Source organism: Sander lucioperca, chromosome 22, assembly GCF_008315115.2.
Source record: "Sander lucioperca isolate FBNREF2018 chromosome 22, SLUC_FBN_1.2, whole genome shotgun sequence".
Lineage (NCBI taxonomy): Eukaryota > Metazoa > Chordata > Actinopteri > Perciformes > Percidae > Sander > Sander lucioperca.
Window position 1 is genome coordinate 16675686 of NC_050194.1, and position 20131 is coordinate 16695816.

Sequence of the window (20131 nt, forward strand, 5' to 3'; positions counted from 1 at the left end):
TCCAAAACTATGATGTCCATAATTTTTTTATTGTTTGTTCAGTATTGAAATCTCATTAAAGCACATAAATCATGTGTGCACACTACTGCTCACTTTCAGTAAAGAAGAAAAAAGACAGAAGATGTAGAGCTGGGATGCTTAGGGAGCATAGGACACCTGAGGCAATGGTTAATGGCATCTGCATGCTTTGTTACTGGTACAACATAGTGACACAAATTGGGAGGAAAGAGACTGCTTATGCATCACACAGTGTTTTTTTTTAACTAATTATTGCATAGCTTTTTCTGAGCATAACTTTTCAAAGTGAGTGCTTTTATTGTTGTTACTTTTATGGAAAGACACTAAGATGTTTTTCTGTTACCGTTTGTGTTGGGTGAGCAGGGAGTAACATATCCAGACAGTCTGACAACTAACACCATCTCTACTGTTGTGAAATTTGACCTGACTTCTTCAAGCTCAAACTGATGAAATTTTTGGACTCGCAATGTAAAAAAAGAAATACTAACACCATAACGTTTTTTTTTTTTTGTGTTTAAACATGATTTAAAGTTGTGGTGATTGGGAAAAGACAGGACATCTATTTCCTTATCGTGCCTTGACTACCATAGTTATTAGTTTAAACTGTTTTATACAAGTTGGAATCAAAGCACTTATCTTCACAAGGACTTGTCACGACAGTTTCATTTCGTGCCTTAAACTGGGTTCCTCTCAAAACAAAACCATTCATCAGATAAATGCTTCCAACTCTTTGGGCCTAAAGACACATCTGTTTAGGATTCCACGACAAAGAAGCGATGAGGATATTAGTGTTTATGTCGGAGTCTTTTTTACTAACTGGTAAGGAAGCTCCTCCGCGTGGTGTTTGTTTGCCATTTTAAATCAACTCTCTAAATATTTGCTTCAAGTCCTGTGTGGTTTTAGTTCTGCATCCTGTGCGTCTCTGGATACAGATGATGTTGCAATATTGCCCACCAGCATGCGCGCGCGCACACACGCACGCACACACACGCACACACACACACACACACACACACACACACACACACAAAGAGCTTGCGCTCGCCAACTCAAAATCCAAACATTATTTCACATGTAAGTTGAAAAATAAAACATTTTCTATGACAAAGTTTGTTCAAATCACCAGTCTCTCGAAAGTGTGCATCTGTGCCTGCATCCATGTTTAATGCACAAAAGAAAACAAAATACTGGTTTACAGAACCATTACAAGTGACACAAGCAGACTGTTTACATGTTTGTACACACAAGTCTGCATTGGCAGCCCACATACACTCAAAGTTACTTTAAAATACTGTGGTAAACTGTATGCATTATAAGATGTTCTTTTTCATGGATGTTAAACCCTTCCATAAAAAAGAAACAATGTCTCCCTTTCTTTTGTATTTTCTGTGCTGCTTACAAGAATCTGCATTTTAAATAATGATGCATTTGACAAACGTATAAGGAGTATAGAGAACTGAATGCTCGGTTGGGTCAAAATAAGGTCACTTAAAACACTTCTGAAAACACACAAACGTCACTGAGCGGTACATATGGTGTCTTTACGACAGCCATTTTAGTATAGTGAAGGCACTAGAGTAATGTAATAGTTAGGTATGACAGCAATAGACTTCCATAATTAGTGAAATGGGGAATGAAGTGGAAGGCTGACCTCTCTTCATGTGGAGTTGTTAATTTGGTCTCAATCTGCCACAGATCAGATATCTAGGACAGCAGGAAGTCCGCCAGTAAAGAAAGCGACTAAAGCTGCTTTCCTGTGTTAGTCTCCAGAGGTTAAAGGTCACGTTTGTATGTCAGTGTGGACAGAATGCAGACTAACCAAGCCAGGGTTTCATATCAGGGCCACAGGTGAGCGAAGAGAAGAAGACATGAACTTGCCTTGAACTTGAACTCATGCCCGTTGGGCCACTCACACCCCTTGCTCTGTCCTGCAGGTATGGAAGGACTAAGCCAGCCAAAGGTCACAGTGTCAAACTTCTGTATATGTGCATGTGTGCGAGTGCAATTTTGCGTGTGTGTCTGCATCACAGGGTGTTGAGTAAAACGTGTGAAAACCTAGGGGAGCGCGTCTGGCAATCTGGTGTGAAATAACACAGTACAATTAAGGATTATGTGAACCATCAGGTCTGCCTTGTTTGGACATGCAGGTACAGAGCTGTTTATCCAGCAGGTAAGCTGTGTAAAGATAGAGAGAGAGAGAGAGAGAGAGAGAGAGAGAGAGAGAGAGAGAGAGAGAGAGAGAGAGAGAGAGAGAGAGAGAGAGAGAGAGAGAGAGAGAGAGAGAGAGAATGTAGGGGTATAATGTCATCCCACAACCCCCCATTTGACACTACAAGGGAGGCTTTAGTCAGTCTAAATAATCCATGCTGCTCCATTAAATTTGCAGACTAGCTTCCCTATTCCCTGTGTCTAAGCTGAGAGAGCCTGAGAGAGGGGAAATAGGGGAGGAGTCGAGCAGGGAGAGATGAGAAAGGGAAGTTAGATAACGGTTCAGAATAAACTCAAGCAACAGTTTTTTTACATGGAGGAAATCACCAGTTAACCAACGCTGAAGCCAAACCCAGATGTCCTGAATGGAGAAAAGAGGTTTATAAAAAGAAAAAGGCAGATAGGAAAGAAAAAGAGCAAGTGTGCACACCAGGCCCTCTGAGTGACACTGATTTGCTCATGATTGCCTGCCTCTCCATCAAATCTCTCCCCCAACACATGAAAAATAAGCACTTGGAATGTGTGGGGGGGGGGGAAGCCACCAGTGTGACGGGGATGGTTACAGCAACAGCGTTATTGACTTGTTGCTCCTGCTACATGTGCTTAGTGTTCTGGAGGCCCGGTCAATAGACTCTGCGCTCTGAAGCCCTACTAATCAGGGGCCTGCAGCCATGTAGGGTCAGCCTTTTGCAAAAAAAAAAAAAAGAGGAGGAAAAAAGGAAGACTAAGCAAAGAAGCAAGCAAATGGGAAAAGATAGGGAGCAACAGAAAGAGACTAAGACAAACTTTTAAGGGCCGGCTTTGACAGCCTGTGTTAATCGACCAAGAATCCTTCAATTCATTTTCTCTTCTTCCACCGCTTGAGGTAAACTCATGTGGCATTCTTACTCTCTTTCTCAGCAGCAGCGTGGGCGTGAGACACCATGAGAGATGCAGATTGTTGCTTCACCTCTGCTTTCCTGTGAACCGTGGTTCAAAAGTCAAGGGGCAGTTGGGCTGCTTTGGGACTTTTGTAAATGCAAGAGCCAATCCATATTTGCAGAATACAGTTGTGAGATCTCAAGAGGACCCATGGTGCTTCACATAGATATAAAAACGAGAGTTCACCTAAAGCATGTTAACATGATTATTCAGAAGGGAATATAAAGGCAAAGATATACCTTAATGACATGATGACATACTTAGTGTTGTGAACATCAAAAGACAAGATACTCCATCTGACTTTGTGACATTTGCAAGGCTGACAAACTTACAAGCATAACACATGTGGACATCTCCCTCTGTAGCCTTACTTTCAGCACATCACAAGCTCGATATGGAATGCTATTGGAAATTCATGGGGGGAACTGTCGATCAAATATTAATGATCAAGTCGAGCAACGACTTTTTTTTTTACTGTTTTTTTCCCCTGGTATCTATGGTCACTGCCGCTCTAAGAGACTTCCCACAAGAAAGGAACCAAAGAGAAAAAGACAGGATAGCAAGAGAAAAAGGGCAAAGAAGGGTAAGGAAAAGGGCTAGAAGGGTGTATGGCTGTTCAATATTTTCTTTGGAGGGGCCAGAGCCTGGTTAGCTTCAGCGCAAGCAAGGTCTTCATACACAGGTCCCAAGGTGTAAACACAAACTTGTACACTGTTTGTGTCATTGTTTTTGCTTTTTCCTTAACACTTCTTTCTGTTGCGTTGTCAGCTGGCGAAGTGGGATTATTGTGCCCAGTGACACAGACGTGATGGCAAGGTGGTTTTCACTGACACTGGGCCTTTCGGTTAACTTCTTCCAGTCTTTGTGACAAACTAAAGGCCAAGAACTTAACTGTAGGGTTGATTGTAGGTTGAATTGATGGCTGGATGTGAAAGGCAATAGCAAAAGCTTTGTGCAAAAATATTAACTGTATTAGAAGAAAATGAACAAAACTTTTGTCTGGTTATATAAAAGCCCTCATGGCTAAGGGCTGCGGTGAGAGGTCCATTTTAGAGGATGCAGATCAGACAGCAGGAGGACAAACAATAAAAAAGAGAAACCACAGAACAAAGACTGAAAGAAACTTATACTAATAGAAAAACACAAATATCGAAACAATATCGTCAATGGAGCTCTGTTCTCTGTCTTTGCCACAGCCCTCGCAACACCCCTCTGGAATACCAACACCCACCATCGCAGCATAAGTGGAAATGCAGGGTCAGCAGTGTCCCCTCTGGCCTTGCTGACCAACAGATATTCTAATAATTACTTTCCTTCTATACTGTCAGGCCTGCAACCAATGGATCCCTCGTCCTGCCTTCGCCCTCCATCTCCACTTATACTAGGGGCTTTACGGAGCGGCACTGCTTCAATACATTAAAACTGCTGCCCCATGATCAAACGAGCAAATACCTCCCGGGTCAGCAAAGGGCTACCCCACGTCAGTTAACAATGCAGCATTTAAACATCAGTCGTATGCAAAGCGGCTGGTACACAGGGGAGGAGATGGGCGGCAGGAGAAAGCAGAGAAGCAAGGCCTGGACTGGAGAGATAATGAGCGCAGGAGCACACAAGAGAACATCCGCAGCTATTTAGTGCTACCGTGTCAGCTCCTACACAGCTTTACGATGAAAATATAAGATGTAAGGCTCCATCAGCATCATAACAAGGATGAGCTCATATTTATCTTGGTCAAAATGCAGACTCAATATTAATGTTACACTCAAACATTTCCATTCGCTCTGTAAATCAAAACATCTACCAATTCCGACAAAAATACTTCAGAAATTTCTCCAAGTTTGCATTAAATACCGCCATAGAATACACACATTTTACCTTCATCTTATATACTGGGGCTGCTTTATATTATTTCAGGTAGGCAATACTAATTATTGATTATTGTCAGTTTTAGCAGATGATTACATACCTAAGGCATGCTTTTGTCAGCACTGGATGTCCCAGAAGATGTAGACCAACACATAAAACATAAATACAAGCATAGGTCAAATTTACCCATTAATTATATTGCACACACTGAGACTATGTCTGCGGATGTGTAACCAGCATCCAGTCGTCCCGGTGAGAGACACTAATGTAACTTGCTCTCAAAAAACAAATTCAATTTTTTGACAAACAGGAGAGTGCATCTTTTTTTTGTGTGAAGAACCCTTTAATGAAGCTTAAGGGTGAAGAGGTGAAGAAGTGTTTTTTTCCTGGCTCATCCCTCTCTCCCTCTGCCTACTGCTTGGTTAACCGACTGACCTGCTGTCAAAGGAGTCTTTGTGAGTGCGCTTTGGCGGAAGGCCAATCAGATCCTCCGGCTTGTCTGTCTCAGAGAGGAAAATGGCGCCCCTGGTATGCCATCAGCGGCAGAAATGTGCAGACAGTCTGACTGCTGAGGCAGGCTTGGCTTGCTGTGGCCCTTCAAAAACTATGCCGGAGGAATTACCTGTTTGGCCCATGGCCAAAAGGACTCGTTCTACAAGGGCTGGTGGTTATTTATCTGTTTATTCACTTAAACCTCATGCACACAGGCCCTTAAAAAAAAACATTTCAACTCCTTCACATCCACAGGTTCTGACAACATCCTCCTTTGAACTACACAGGTAGTTTCAAGGGGTTTGAGTTAGTAACAAACAATTATATGTCAAAAGGGTACCTATTCCAAAGCAGACCTGCATGAAAACACGAACCGAATGACTGCTGTGTTAAATTATCCACTGTATGTTCTACTCACTACAGTATAGAAAGGTTTATCTTTACTTTATCCACATCTTCCAAAGGCTGCATCACCTGATAACACCTCCTATATGCCTGCATTTCAGCAACAATGTGAATGACACTGCAAAATGACTAATTTAATAAGTAATTTTTCTTTGCACTTGTGGAATAACTCAACTGACTAAAGGTTTTCCAAGTGTTGGATCAACATATATTCACATTACAAATATGCAAAGGGTTCTTGGTCATGGTACATAAGATACAGTAGTTGTGAATATCCGGGAACTAAATAAAAGGTAATATTACATTTAATGTCAGGGGTATAGAATAGTGTCTGGGTGAGACTGTGGGAAACTTCCATACCCAAAAACAAATCAAACACAGAAAAGAACACAAACACGACACAACAAGAATACAAGTTCTGACAAAGCCCTGGTTTACACTAAACAGAGATCACAACTTGTTCACTGCACAATCCCTGTTCATTTCCACTATGTAAAAGCTGCCAGAGACAAATACAACTGCTCAACAAAGTGCCACTTGTGACACATCATCCGAGGAAGCATGTGTTAAAGCTCCTGCTTCAGAAACAAACTTCTGACAGCGGGAGATGATGAAACAGAGCAGATCCAAAATTATTCTCGTACCTTTTAGAACCTGCAAAACCTGCTGCAGCCTGGAGCATGCCCCCCACCCTCTCCCAGAGAGAAAGAGAGAAAGTAAGTAAGGAAAGGGCCAGAGACACTAGTTAAAAGAAGGTAGAAAAGGATTAGAGGGTGATGTAGGAATGCTAGAATATTTCATTTTATTTGGGATTGTAAATTTCCACTGAGCAAAGATGAGGCCCTTCGATCGTTTATCTGCTAATGTAAATGTAATGTCAGCAGTACAGTAAGTACGCACAGACAAAAAGTCCATCTCTCTTAAGAAAATTATAAACACACGCTTAAATGCACACACACAAACATTTCCCCAAGCACTGTGACATACCGTACGACTGCATTTCAAATGAAACACTCAGCAGATCATAAACCTCCACATGTTTAGACCCAAACAGAAACACCATTCTTGGCTGCGCTCACGTGTGTCTGTGAGCTCGTGGGGTGGGGTGGAGAGCATAGTCGAGACTTGCTCATTTCACACTGCGAGGTGAGCCAGGGAACAGTTACAGAATCTAGCCATAAAACATGGTGGAAAAGGGGGAGGGTGGATGACTATAGCCCATGGTATAGTACGTGTCCAACTGCCACCTCTTCTGGACTCCCTCCCTGAAAGCTTTTCTCACAGTTATCTATTATCATAACCCCTGTCTCTGTGGGCATGTCTGACACACAAGCCCCCTTTTTGCATGGCTGCTCTCACCTTGACCTCCACTGAATAAACATTGTGATTTCTTTCAATATAAAAATCTTCTTTAACAAACATTGTTATTGTCACTTCCTTGGTCAGCTGGTCAAAGGCTACTTGACAACATGAAAGTAAAAAAAGAAAACACTGCAACAAAACAAAAACTGAAAATTACTTTTAGGTTTAAACCTGGCAGCACAGATCTCTTCATATTTCTCAGAAGTCAGAGCCTTTTTAAATTTAACCCCTTCAGCTCTGCAGCATTATCAAAGTCTCGGGTTCTCAGGAGGGGGTCCACACCTCAAACGGTGCCATTGGCGACAGAAATAACCCTTATCCACATCTTCTCCTTCATTTGGGTTAAGTGCATCAGCTCACATAGCCCACGCAAGGAAAGGCAATTCGACAGAGGTGAAAAAAGGAGGAGAGTGGGAGGGATGGAGTGAGGAAAGAGAGGTAGATTTGACATGAGAGTTCAAGAGTGAGAGTAAGGAGGAAAAGTTTTTAATAGCCTGACTGTATCAGTGAGAGCAAATCCACATAAGCTGGGCAGTTTCACAACATACCTAAAGTGCAGTAGGTAAAAGATGTAAGACTTTCAGATTTTTTTTCAAAAGGAGATGGGGTCATCAGATAGATCCAAAGGGCATCCCTTTGTCAAGCGTTCCAGTGACTGTGTCATTCTGAATCCGAAGCGGATTTCACGGGTTATTCTATTCTCGTCTGCAGGCCACAGTGGTGTGTAAAATGAGAGGGAATGCAATGTTTTGGGAAATCTAATTTGAGGCCTGTGTTTGTTTTCCTGGCCTTATTTTGCAACCAGGAGGCTGGCTCCAAAGCAGCACAGCTCTCTTTTTTCCATAGTTTCACAACAACAATGTCCAATACCAACATCCAACCAAAAGCCTTATTCAACTGAAGCAAGGATATGAAGCTGCTCTTCTCCTCTCATGGGTCTCTCTCAGTTACGGCACAGAATTAAGCAGACAGTTAATTGGGAGGTTATTCACCATGTCACAGGAACATATGCACTCTTACGTACATATAGATGAATTTAAAAAACACAAATATTAGCAGCCATCTTTTGGCAGCTAATTGCGACGTGCTCCCTGTGGGAGGAGAGAGGGGTCCTCAGTCGATAATTAATCCTCGTTTGGAAAAGTAAATGACATTCATTAGCGGGGAATCGAGCCAAGTGCCATTATTTACATGGCAATAATCTGGAGCGTGCTGGTGGCGCTCTTTTAATGTTACAGAAATAACTCTGGGACAGGGGACGAGTACAGTTGCTTTCCTCCCTTTTTTCCATGTCTTCGCACCCAGGAACAATTAGGCCCAGGCGAACAGATGGGGACGCCTCTGAATGAGAAAGCTCCTCTGAACGACTCTTCATCTCTTTCTTATCTCACTCCCTCATTCACATGCACACAGGCATGTGCACACACACCAGAGCCACACAACAGAAATAAAGACAAATACACAAAGTCCGGCATGCACACATAAACACACTTTAGAAATATTCACGCACACATCCGGGCACACAACAGAGCATATCAAGTACTGAGCTAACTTTTAACATTAACTGTCGAAAGACGAGCCTCTTACAAGAGGCTAAACAAGAACTTTGAAAATGTTGGCACATTGAAAACACTGAACTGTTACGGCAAAAACACAAAAGCTGGCCTTAGTGCAAATATTCATTGAGAAAAGGACAATGGCTTTCACTATTGATGAAAAGCAAAGTTCTACATGGCAAATACCAGCTCTTTCTGCCAAGATATCTGTGTTCATCTTACCATGTTTATTATTTATGAATGAAGTGTATATTTTGAAGTTATAATTGAGAAAACTTCCTTATCTTTGGTTGGTACTGAAGGTTCATAGACAGTGCATGCTTTGTACACATTTGCTGAACCAAACACAAAAGATACTGTACATATATGTGTTAACACTGCTGAAGCTGTCACACAATGGGCCATTTGTTGCACAATGGTTGTTTCCACAATGGTACTAGCCTCTGCACAATGTACTGTTAGGGATGTACACATGAATGGAAAGCCATTAATATAAAGACAAAAGCAGACCTATCGTCAATACTGTTTACAAAAGCTCTATTTTACTGCATATTATACTTAATCACCTTCTGCTTGTATGACTTAAAATTCAATTCAAGGAATGGTTTACATTGGCAATATTTTCTTAGTTTTAGCTTGTTCATTAATAATGCAGCTCTCCCAAACACTCTGTATTATTTACTGCATGTAGCGCAACATTACAGTCAAATTATAGTGTGTACTTTTAATATAAACCCTAGGAAGAGGAGCTGATGCCAACAGTGGTTGCTGACAAGACAACAACTAATGGTGATCCAAATAAACAATAAACAGTGTCCTAATTGCATACAGTTAAACCCAAAATGTAATCAAAGCACATTCAAACACAATGGTTCATACTGCAATGGGACATCAATCACCAATATGCACTGGATGAACACAGAGGAACCTTTGTTGCTCTATTTTATCTCTTCACCTGTAATTGTCTGTTTGCACCTATAAAGCACTTTGAGCAACATTTTTTGTATAAATGGTGCGACATAAAGACATATTTTTCTTAAATAATTGATTGATGGACTTTGTGGAAAACCTGGGTGTCAAAATAAAGCTACTGTCATTTTACAACACAGCACCTCTCACTCAATCTCTTTTCAGGATCATTATTCTTGCTGACCTGGATCCTGCTGGGTTTCTCATTCTGTCTGAAATCAGGTGGCAGGTCACAGAAAACTAACACACCTGTTATTGTGCGACCTGTTACCCACCTTTGTCCTGCTACAATGATTAAGGTATCAGTCCCTGGTGATCCCGGCGACAAAAACAAAGGAGACAGAACTGAACGTATACATCACAGCCTCACAGTTTCAGCGTGCCCTTAGCCTCCACAGACACAGTGGATAGTTCCTGCCCCCTCTAGTCATGCTGCGAGACATGGAGTGTTCCATCAGACAGTCTAACCTCCTCTTTACCCATAAGATTAGGTAACATCATCATGTGTATGCTGACACCAAGGAAGCAGCCCCGAGCCCTGTAGGGCCTCTTTTTCCTTCATATTGTGTTACATCTCCCAAACAATGAACCCTGTCAAAAAGACAAACACGAAATGTCTCTTCATCACTCCTTCCTCTCACTAGTAAATCTAAATCCATCGCAAAACTAGTAAGATTCATAGAGAAAACTAAACCATGTGAGGTTACAAAAACGCCTAAACCAGGGCATTGGGCATGGTTATTTGGGATTTTTTTTGCTCTTTCAGTAACTCCTGAATTAATGAATGCATAATGGTGTCATTTCTGTTAATACAATAGTTATCTCCCTTGATGCTTACCAGATGCCAGGCTGTTATTTTAGCAATGGGGAGGACTGAGGCCTAGGATGACCTTTCCTGGACCGAAGGGATACTTCCCCAAGAAATCCGATAAAATCCAGGGTGCAGGCCTCGCTAATTTGTTCATCCAGCTCGCCACACTTTGGTGACCTCTTTTCCTTCAGCCAACCTCCAATCAATCTGCTTATCTCCAGAGATCAAAGGCTCGCACCGCCGTTGTACATTTAGCCTTGGCTGGTTCCTCCCACATCATGTCTAAATATTAATGATAATAAAGTCTCACACCCATCCCTGTGTCAGTCAATTACAGCCAACATTGATCCTCAGCTCTCTGCTCCAATTAGAACTCACCGCTCGTAATGCGTCCTAGCACATCAAAGGATAACAGCCATTGATCCACTCCTGGATCTTAACGTTTACCGTTAGGAGAGAGGGAGGGGGATGTGGCGTGGCAGTGGAGGGAAGCAATATTCTGACTAGAAAAGAAGAAGGGGAGAAAAGAAATCATTTTATCCAGCCAGTCAGGTAAAGGAAGTTCTAAAACTCGGAGGGTGAGAGATGGCAGAGGGGGCTCAATAATAACGGACATTCTGACAGTTCAGAAGGCAACTAGCAATCCGGAAAGACTCCTTCATAACAGCATGCCCACATTTAACACTGAAAACTGTCTTTTATTTTAACATAGATCTTATCGCTCAAAACCATGAAATGCATGTGAAAAAAGCCACATTTAATAAGCGAAAGTTTTCACAGACGCTGTGGTGTCTGCCCATCATAAACTGCAGACACAAGATCACTAAGAAACAATTGAAAAGTCAATTTGTAAGTTCAGCTCCGGGACAATAAACCTTACATGCTCACTGTCAGACTTTCAGGATTATCCCTAATTCTAAATATAAATGACTGAACGACAACCAAACTTAATAAACAAATAGGAAAAAAACTGGGAATTTCTCACTGTACATACACACCGCCGCCTACTTGAGCTGCAAAAGAAGCTCTGGCCGCCCTGTCAAGGACGCTTGTCAAAAAGTACGGGGAAGCTTTTGATGCTTTGGCCGCTCTGACGTGACGCATCTGTATAGGCCTATATGTAAATATATGTATATGTAAATATTAGTTATACTCAACCTATTTTCATTTATATATTTGATTACAATATCTCACAGCTCTGTATGCTAGTAGATCGTTGATCAGCTGTTTCTCTGTGAAGAGTGAGTGAGAGAAAATGGTGCGCAACAGATCAGCTGTTTTTCCAAAGGGATAGTCAACAAGTCGGCTCTTTAGATCAAATTGTGGTCAAATTGTGGTCACCACTACGTATTTTCTTGTCTTTGTTTTTGGTAGTTGTTGTGTTTGGTGTATAACTGATTCCAAACTTTGGAAACTGCTCATTGTTGTGCAATTAAATCACTCCTAGTTAAAAATAATAAAAATCATCATAATACACTTCACCAACTCACCGGAGACACCAACTATCCCAGCTATATTATCCCATGCCTCGTTTTTATTTAACTGGTCCCTATATGCAAACAAAGTCATATCATAAATTCTAGGGAACCCAGCAACAGCGATGATGAGCTTTTCCTCCATTTTCTTGGAACTAATGTTTTGGTAGGAACGAAAGTTTACATTGTATGTTTCTCTGGAACCAGCCAGCCTGAAGGATGTCTATATTCCGATTGGTTGCTGGTCGTTTGCCGCTGAACCGCGTCATAGCTCATTACCATAAAGTTCACCAAACTTCAACTTTCTGCTTGACGCTCTGGTTGCTCAACACGCCCAAAACGCAACGCTGACAGATTTGCCGCTTCTTGCAGCTGAGAAAAGCCGGCTTCCATTGAAAATTAATGACTTCCTGTAACTTTGAAGTTCAAGTCGGCGGCGGTGTGTAGTGTACGTACAGTCAGTGGGAGGAAAGAAAAGCTTCAGTGAAACATGAGTTATTATGTCACCTCTCACATGTATGTCTTTAGGCCAACTATCCTTGACAAATGACCTTTCTGACATCTTAAAGTTTGAGGAAAGAGAATTTTTCAAATCAATGTAGAGCATACACTACAATATACCATTCTACAGCAAAACACGCTCAGACAGAGAAACAGATTCAACAACAGGGTAAAATCCGACCCATTGAGTCAATAGACAGCGACATGTCACCATTAAACCATGGACATTCTTTGCACAAATGAAGCTAAACAATCCCAGTGTTGACACCATTATTTGACAGGGCTTGTTGTTATGCTCTTTCTCTGCTGGACTGATAGCTCTGATAGTCCTGGCCTCAGGCACGACCTCACAGCCGCCTTTGTCACAGAGCTGGAGGAAGGCTTAACCATCGCTCTGGGCTACAATGATACTCTTCATGGCACCATAATACACTGAAACACTGTGCAACTGGAATGCAACCCAATGGCTTGTATACCTACAATTAATTGACTGACCATGGCTGGCCTCTTGACACTAAGCTTAAATATGTTGTGAAATTAGGTAACAGTGAAAAAGAAATGAAAGATGGGCACAAAATAACTATACCAATTTAATTTGTAACAATGTTTTAATAGTGCTGGCATCAGTCGTGAATCCTGCAACACATACTTAATGAACAATTAATACCTGAATAGGGAATGTGGACTGTTGTCTTGACGTCTTGAAGTTCATTCAAAGGTCATGGCAGAGGAACTATCGAACTAATTCTATGTTTATAGTAATATTTAGTACTGTATGCACAGTTAAATGAATTAACAGCAACTCAACATACTCTGAAAATGACGACAAATGTATTAATTGAGAACTGTCCCTTTCCACTACTATGATAAAATATAAGATGATCCATCACAAATTGAATAGTTTTAAATTGCTAAAGGTCAACCAACCCATCTTCTGGGCAATTAGCAATTCATAAAGAAAAATGTAAAAGTCTGTGAACCCTTAACACCTTAAGCTTTCTTACAGCATTTGTTTGTGTACGATATTTTCCCCTCTTCTCGGCCCACTATCCTCTGGCTGTGGTATCCCTCACTATTATACGCTTTGCTAACATGGTGCTTTGCTTCAACTTTGTACCTCGGTCTCTACCAAACGATGTAATTAAAGATCGGTGAAATGAAACCAGTGTTTAGAAATGGTTTATGTCAAGTCTGTTCTGAAATGCTATACCACAGGGAAACTTTTAGATGGAATGGGTGTGCATCGACGTCTTGTTAAATAAAATACAGTCTTGGCCTGAAGAGTCAGGCAAAACATCTAACCGACAGAGCCTCAGTGTGAGCCAGGTCAAAAGACGAATGCTGTGTACAATTGTAATGCAATGGTAATGGTAGCAAACATTTGTTTTCACCTGGAATATCAGGATCCTCACATGTGTGTGATACTCAGTGATGCATTCAGGTCAGCTAAGGAGAATGAGGAGATTGGCGGGCTCCACAAACAGGCTGGGAAAGTGACACTAGGATGCTAGGCCAAGACATCAATGTCCTCACAACTTCCCTTTAACACTGAAGCAATGTAAGCCCTGGCGCCATCAGCATATGTGTTGGGGTTTAAAGTTTACACAATGGCTGACAGGATGTCCATGCGACCTAGCAAACACTCAGAAAATAAACAAAGCAGCTCGAAATTTTGAGAGGCAATGGTTTTCAGGGCTTTAAGTGATGGTTTAGAAAGAATTGGATATTTTTGTAGGGGTTATCTTTGTGGCTACCAGGCTAAGATACAGGCCATGTTGAGTAGTTGTGATGCTTGCTACTCAAATCAGTTGTATATACATTAATCTTTATCTAGTGTAACTTAAATTTGCAAAGTTTTAAGTGCTGTTCTGTGAGCAAGGTTGTTCAAGCTGAGACAGATCGGGATGAGATGGTGTTGACCCTTGAGGTGCAAACAAAGATCCCTTTCGCCACAGAGACGTGAAGATTGAGGTGTGAGAGGGTAAGTCTTCTCTCCAGCTGGCAGCAGGCCTAGCCTAGCACCAGGGTGCTCAGCCAACAGCTCCTCTCCTCTGTCAGACCCCCCCCCCACCTCCTCCTGGATGCCAGTCTGCCTGGCTGGTGTGGGCTAAACAAGCCCCAGCCATCGGGCCAAAGGGGCAACGGAACTGCTGCCAGCTGGGCCAGCACTTCACGGCCGAGCACCACTCTCCAAACAAACAGTGCAGTGGGCCACAAGCCACGGGCAACATGGAACCTGTCATTACCAGCCGTGCATGGCTGGTTCACTCCCCAAAACCCAAGCCAGGCCAAGGGCTTGAACGTGTACTGCACTTGACTAAAATTTCTCAGCCAGGGTATGTCATGACAGAATCCCTTTTCAGAATTAAGCTAGATCATCAGCATTTCAAGGTATATGTGTCTATTTACCCCTTTGCCAATAATGTTGACTATAATTGTCAACACTGTTTGAAGCAATAAGAAGAAGAAGAATTCTAAAGCCATGACTGACATGTTCAAGACGATTACATACGAGTGAAAAACTTCAGAGTGGAAAGACAGCGCCTGCCAAACAGTCTCTTAGGATTAACTGCATACCGTCTAATTATACAACATCTCGAAAACTTCCAATGGTCTCTGGGCTAAAAATGGACTCTATGGGCATTGGACCTCAATGGGGTTTTCTTCACTGATCAAGGTTCTACAGGCTTTTGTGGCATAACTCCGCTTTGTCCTTACGATTTTGGCTACAACAGATGATGATTTGAGGCATCTATTATGAAAAAAGGCCTTTTCAACATCACTAAATATGAATCAGTCAGAGGAAGGACTGTTGGGATTCAACGTACAACCATGCTTTCACTAGAATGCACCACTGGGACAAAGGCATCTCTGGGGAGACTTGGAGTAACACACAAAACAACCTGTGTTTCACATTGAATGAGAAATAGTGTTTTAGTGGATTTTGTGATAATTCAATCGTCTACATCCACCCAAAAGCATTCAACACATCTCAGTGGTCATGCCCGAGTCATTGTCAGAGCTTGCTAATTCAAATAACTATGGATGTGACTCTGTTTTATTTGTCACATGCAGTATATAAAACATCCCTGACATTCGGTTGCAGCATTTCATTTTTCAAACAATACTAATGCCAAACAACAAGGACAGGTAGTGGCTAAGATTGGCTAAATGTTAACATTGCCTAAGCAGGCTGAGTCAGAGGGTCTTTCTAAAATACTGGGCACGCAAACCTTTTCAAGTGACATCACATTTGGCCCACAGCAACCCACAGAGCAAGCTCTAAAAATAAAAAAATTGGTCTTAGAAGATCAATGATACTTGTTTTTGGTCTTTACTTGTTTAATTTATAGTAATTGTTCTAATGATATAATTTAAACCTTTGGGCGTTTTTTAATCACATTGGATATGGATGGTCATTCTGCCGAAATAGTATTGTTGTGGCATGGTCCAAGAACCATTATTTCACATACAGTATCACCCAGCAGCAATCAGCTCTACTGAATCTAGTAAGAAGAAGTGCCTAAGTGAGGCTATGGATAACAAACAGCTGCATACATCTATTTACCATGATATAAGCTACTATAACAGCACTTTTACAACAATTTAAAACTAAGGCCTTGGACATCCAGTGTTGCAAGGCTGACATTCAGTCCATAGGCTGCTGCAGTGGCAATTTAAAATAATGTTTGATGATGAATGATCTTTGTATGAACATCAGTCATTTTCTAAGGGGTCAGTTTGAAGTGATTTAGTTCTGTTATACTAATATGTCGAAACTGAGGATATTGGATCACTTAAAGATTCTTTGAGACAAAGAATCTAAATCTTTATTTATCTAAGTATTATATATTATTAATTGACAAAACACTAAAGAGTTTACAAGGGATTATTAGGTATTGTACTATTTTGTTCGGATATTTAATCCAATGAAAATAAGTATAAAGCTTCAAAAAGTGAAAATGAATTTCACTATTTACTGCTATTGAAACTATTAAAATGAAATATGACTAGAACAAGAAGCAAACCAAGAACAAAAAGGAACAATTTGACTTTGCAATTTGTCCTTTTTTTCACATGACAATAGAGTGAATTAGAAAAAAAATTTGATTATATTTTTGTGTAATAGTACACTGCATTGTGACTGACACATCATAGAATGTCCTTCACAGCAAGCACCACCAAGGTAAGGGATGGGTGGGGTGATGGGGTATGTCCTTTTGCCTTCCAGCCTTTGGGATAGAAAAATCAAAATCTATTTTTGTGTTTAGTATAAAAGCACTCAAGGTTAGGCTTTTTGCTTAGAAAAGAGACCAATGCGCTGCTAAGTATTTTGACCAGAGCTCCTCTTGAATCCTGATGCCTACAAATGCCTTGCCTTACAACCTTTTCAATTCCTTAAAAGAAGAAGTGGTCCTCTTTTTTATTGTTTTGCCTGTTGTGATAAAGGGGCTCTTTTATGCCATCAACAACATGGCAACAATGTACTGACTTGGTTTCATTGCACCATCCTGGGGGTCTGTACAGATAAGATACAGACATACAGAGGCGCAGTGAATGATTGATGGGTTAGAAGAAAATATTAAAAAGGAAAAAAAAAGAAAACGAGTCAAAATTCAGCATTTGTAAATATTTCAAGCTCTTGCACCCTGCCAAAGAGAGATCTGAGGGGCAACAACTATAACAGCAAAAACTATACTTAACCATCTATTCTGATGCAAACACAACTCAGACAGCTGACTTATTTTGTTGAGACTATTACTGTTTCCAAAAAGTACTTAGATATCTTTGTTGGGAATAAAACTATACACAGTAGCAATCTAGAACCTCAAGCCCCACTGGACAACAAATAAGATACACCTTTATTAATGATGTATTCCTTTTGACCAGCTGTAATAATTATTTAAATGTAGTTCAACTGCACTGGGGCTGAGGTCTTCCCTTTACACTGTATGCATCTGTATGTTTTTACTGTACAAAGATGGTGAGAGAAAGAATTAAATGAGAGCTGACTGAAAGTGCAGGGAAGGTATGTAAAGTGCAAGTGTTTGGGCAGGAGCCACTTTATCCTGGCAAGCAGTGCAGCTGAAGAGCAACTTATCATGGCAAAGGGATCCTATGTCCTGGCATTGCTCAAGATGGAATAGTGCCCGGCATGTGCATATGGATGCAGAGTCTATTACAAAGATATAGGAAATAAAAAAAGCCCTATTTTTTCCTTGACACAAATGCTGGCATCCAGTAATGCCGTGGCATTCCACAATATTCCAGGCAGCTGTTGCATAGTATGCCCAGAAGTATGCACAATGGCATGCTGGGAGGGAACAACAGTCAAATAAGAAACAATGTGATAGGTTCTAATTGCTTCAAAATGTCCTGAAGAAGACCCCCTATTATCTATTTAAATCAGCTGGTAATGGGAGGCTAGGAGGAGGAGGAGATGAAGAAGGGGAGGAGGAGTAGGAGGGGGCGACCTAGGCAGAGGGAGAAAGCTATCCTCTGCGCTGCTGTCGCCTCATTATTTTCCGTCTTGACGGACGCCCGCGCTCAACCCCTGGATGAATGGCCCTGTGCTGAATAAGTTATCGCCAGACACACAAAGGGAAGAGTGCCACAAACAACACAGCAGTACTGCAAAGCATGAATCTCTTTTTCCTCTCCTTCTCAGTCACCCCCCCCCGCCCTCAAAACCCCCACTCTTTCCCCTGCTCCCTCTAGACGAAAGGCAGGCCCTGCCACAGACTGAGATCTCACCTGTAATTTCTACAGAAGCTCACAGTAGGTGGGGAGAAAAACCTAACGGATGTGATAAAATGAAAGGGAGGAAGGATACAGGCATCTATGTTTGCTGAAGCGATATATACCTCCATTCCTCCATTTTGTTTCATCTGTCCTTTTTGTTTGTGCAACTCTTCAGTGAAGATAGGGACCTCCTTTGGACAGCATCTGAAGATGTTTGAAATGACGTTTTTTTTTTGTTCTTCTTAAGACAAGGCCCATAGCATGACCATTGAAATTGGTTTGGTTTCATCTGATGTTTATTTTGTTTCCTTTTCTGTTGTTTGAACTGCCAGGGTCTAGCATATCAAATAAAGATCACCTCTATACAATGCTCCTATGAGGGTGTGTGTGAGAGGGTGCCCTATAGCTGCTAAATGGGAGCTAGGAAATAATGACAACAGGAAACAGGCCATTCCCAAATGGTTATGGCTGTGGTTTGCTACACAACTGCCAATCCCTCTCCCTTGCTGTCACTCAAAAGTAGCAGTGGAACTTTTGGACAGGAGAGCCTCTTTCCCCTCTGACCGGGAAATCAGAGGGTGCCGTGGCCCGACAGGCGCTCGACGGCAGATCAAACGGGGCGGGTACCCTTGGAGTGACACCTGGAGCCACTTCAAGGGATGAGAGCGCCACTGATCTCCAGTCATCTCGTCAGAACGACAGTCTGTCAGGGTTAAAGGAGGGGGAAAAAGAAGTTCTATCAACTCGGATGGTATGAGCGAGGTCGAACGAAGCATCACCTTTAATGTCGTGGATGGCTGACCCTCAAGCATTTGGAGTGATGGTGCAAAGAGTGCTTTTTGTTGGAATGCTAAAGTTCAGCCTTGATGTCCAGTTCAGGGACTAGGTGATAGCTAATTTTGCTGATGAAGCAGTCTCACTCAAGATATGACTAGTTTTAGTTTGTTGTGCTTTGATTGCAAATGCCTTCTACCTTGAAATAAATTCCAACGCATTCACTATTTACCATCTTTGAAGCTAGTCTGTCTTCAACTCTGATTTTTTTTTTTTTTTTTTACCACATTTGGAATAATTACAATTCAACTTTGCCCTGACGTATCAAAAAGTAGAAACCCACTATGGTTTAGAAAATAAAGAAAGGGAGATATGTAGGGAGAAAAAGGGGGCCTTGGCAGCCAGTTAAGCGAGTCAATCCTCAACAGACAAATGCATCCCTTATATAAAACAACAACACGTCTTTGCCCTTGTCAAAAAACCCTTCCTTCTACAGCACAGGCTTGTGTGCATCTTTTCCCTTCTGCAAAAAAATGTCCCATCAGCACTCTCTAATGGGTGAGGTGGAGAGAAAAAGACAGAGATAAAGCAGGAGTGAGAGTGAGAGAGAGAGGTGGCAGTGGTGCTTGTTTGGCTCAGGAGCAGTGAGTAATGAGGCGCACCCTGTCATTGTCCCAGCAGCAGCCTGTAGCCACAGACACGCACACACATAGACACACAGGAACATCAAAAAGTATCTTCTATCTCCAAACAAGACACTTAGCTGACATTCGAAAAGCAAAAACGTAAAATAACTTGATAAAATAAAACAGAAGTTTAATATCAAAATGTATTTATTATTTTCTCTATAAAAGAACCCTGTCAATATAAGATTGAACCCATTGGTAGATAAATTCATCCCTTCTACAAAGCATGAGTAGAGAGTGAAGGGAAGACCAGCAAGGTCTTACAATACTACTTGCTTGTCTGCCAACAGTAAAAACTACCCCTATCAACACCAAATACCTTTACAGGCTAACATCCTTAATCCA

General features: G+C 41.5%; 1 protein-coding gene across 6 annotated transcripts in view; it reads right to left on the bottom strand.

Moving 5' to 3' along the window:
* vti1a (vesicle transport through interaction with t-SNAREs 1A) overlaps window positions 1-20131 on the bottom strand; it is a 117555-nt gene that overhangs the window by 12832 nt on the left and 84592 nt on the right. The window contains exon 9 of one of the 6 annotated variants that reach the window (XM_031315305.2): window positions 1897-1946. The exons of 4 other annotated variants lie outside the window; for them this stretch is intronic. In XM_031315305.2, the coding sequence (XP_031171165.1) occupies window positions 1928-1946 (19 nt within the window). In that variant the 3' untranslated portion in view covers window positions 1897-1927. Of the gene's footprint in view, window positions 1-1896; window positions 1947-11009; window positions 11112-20131 lie in introns of those variants that run through there. One more of the 6 variants, XM_031315304.2, reaches the window with a different exon arrangement.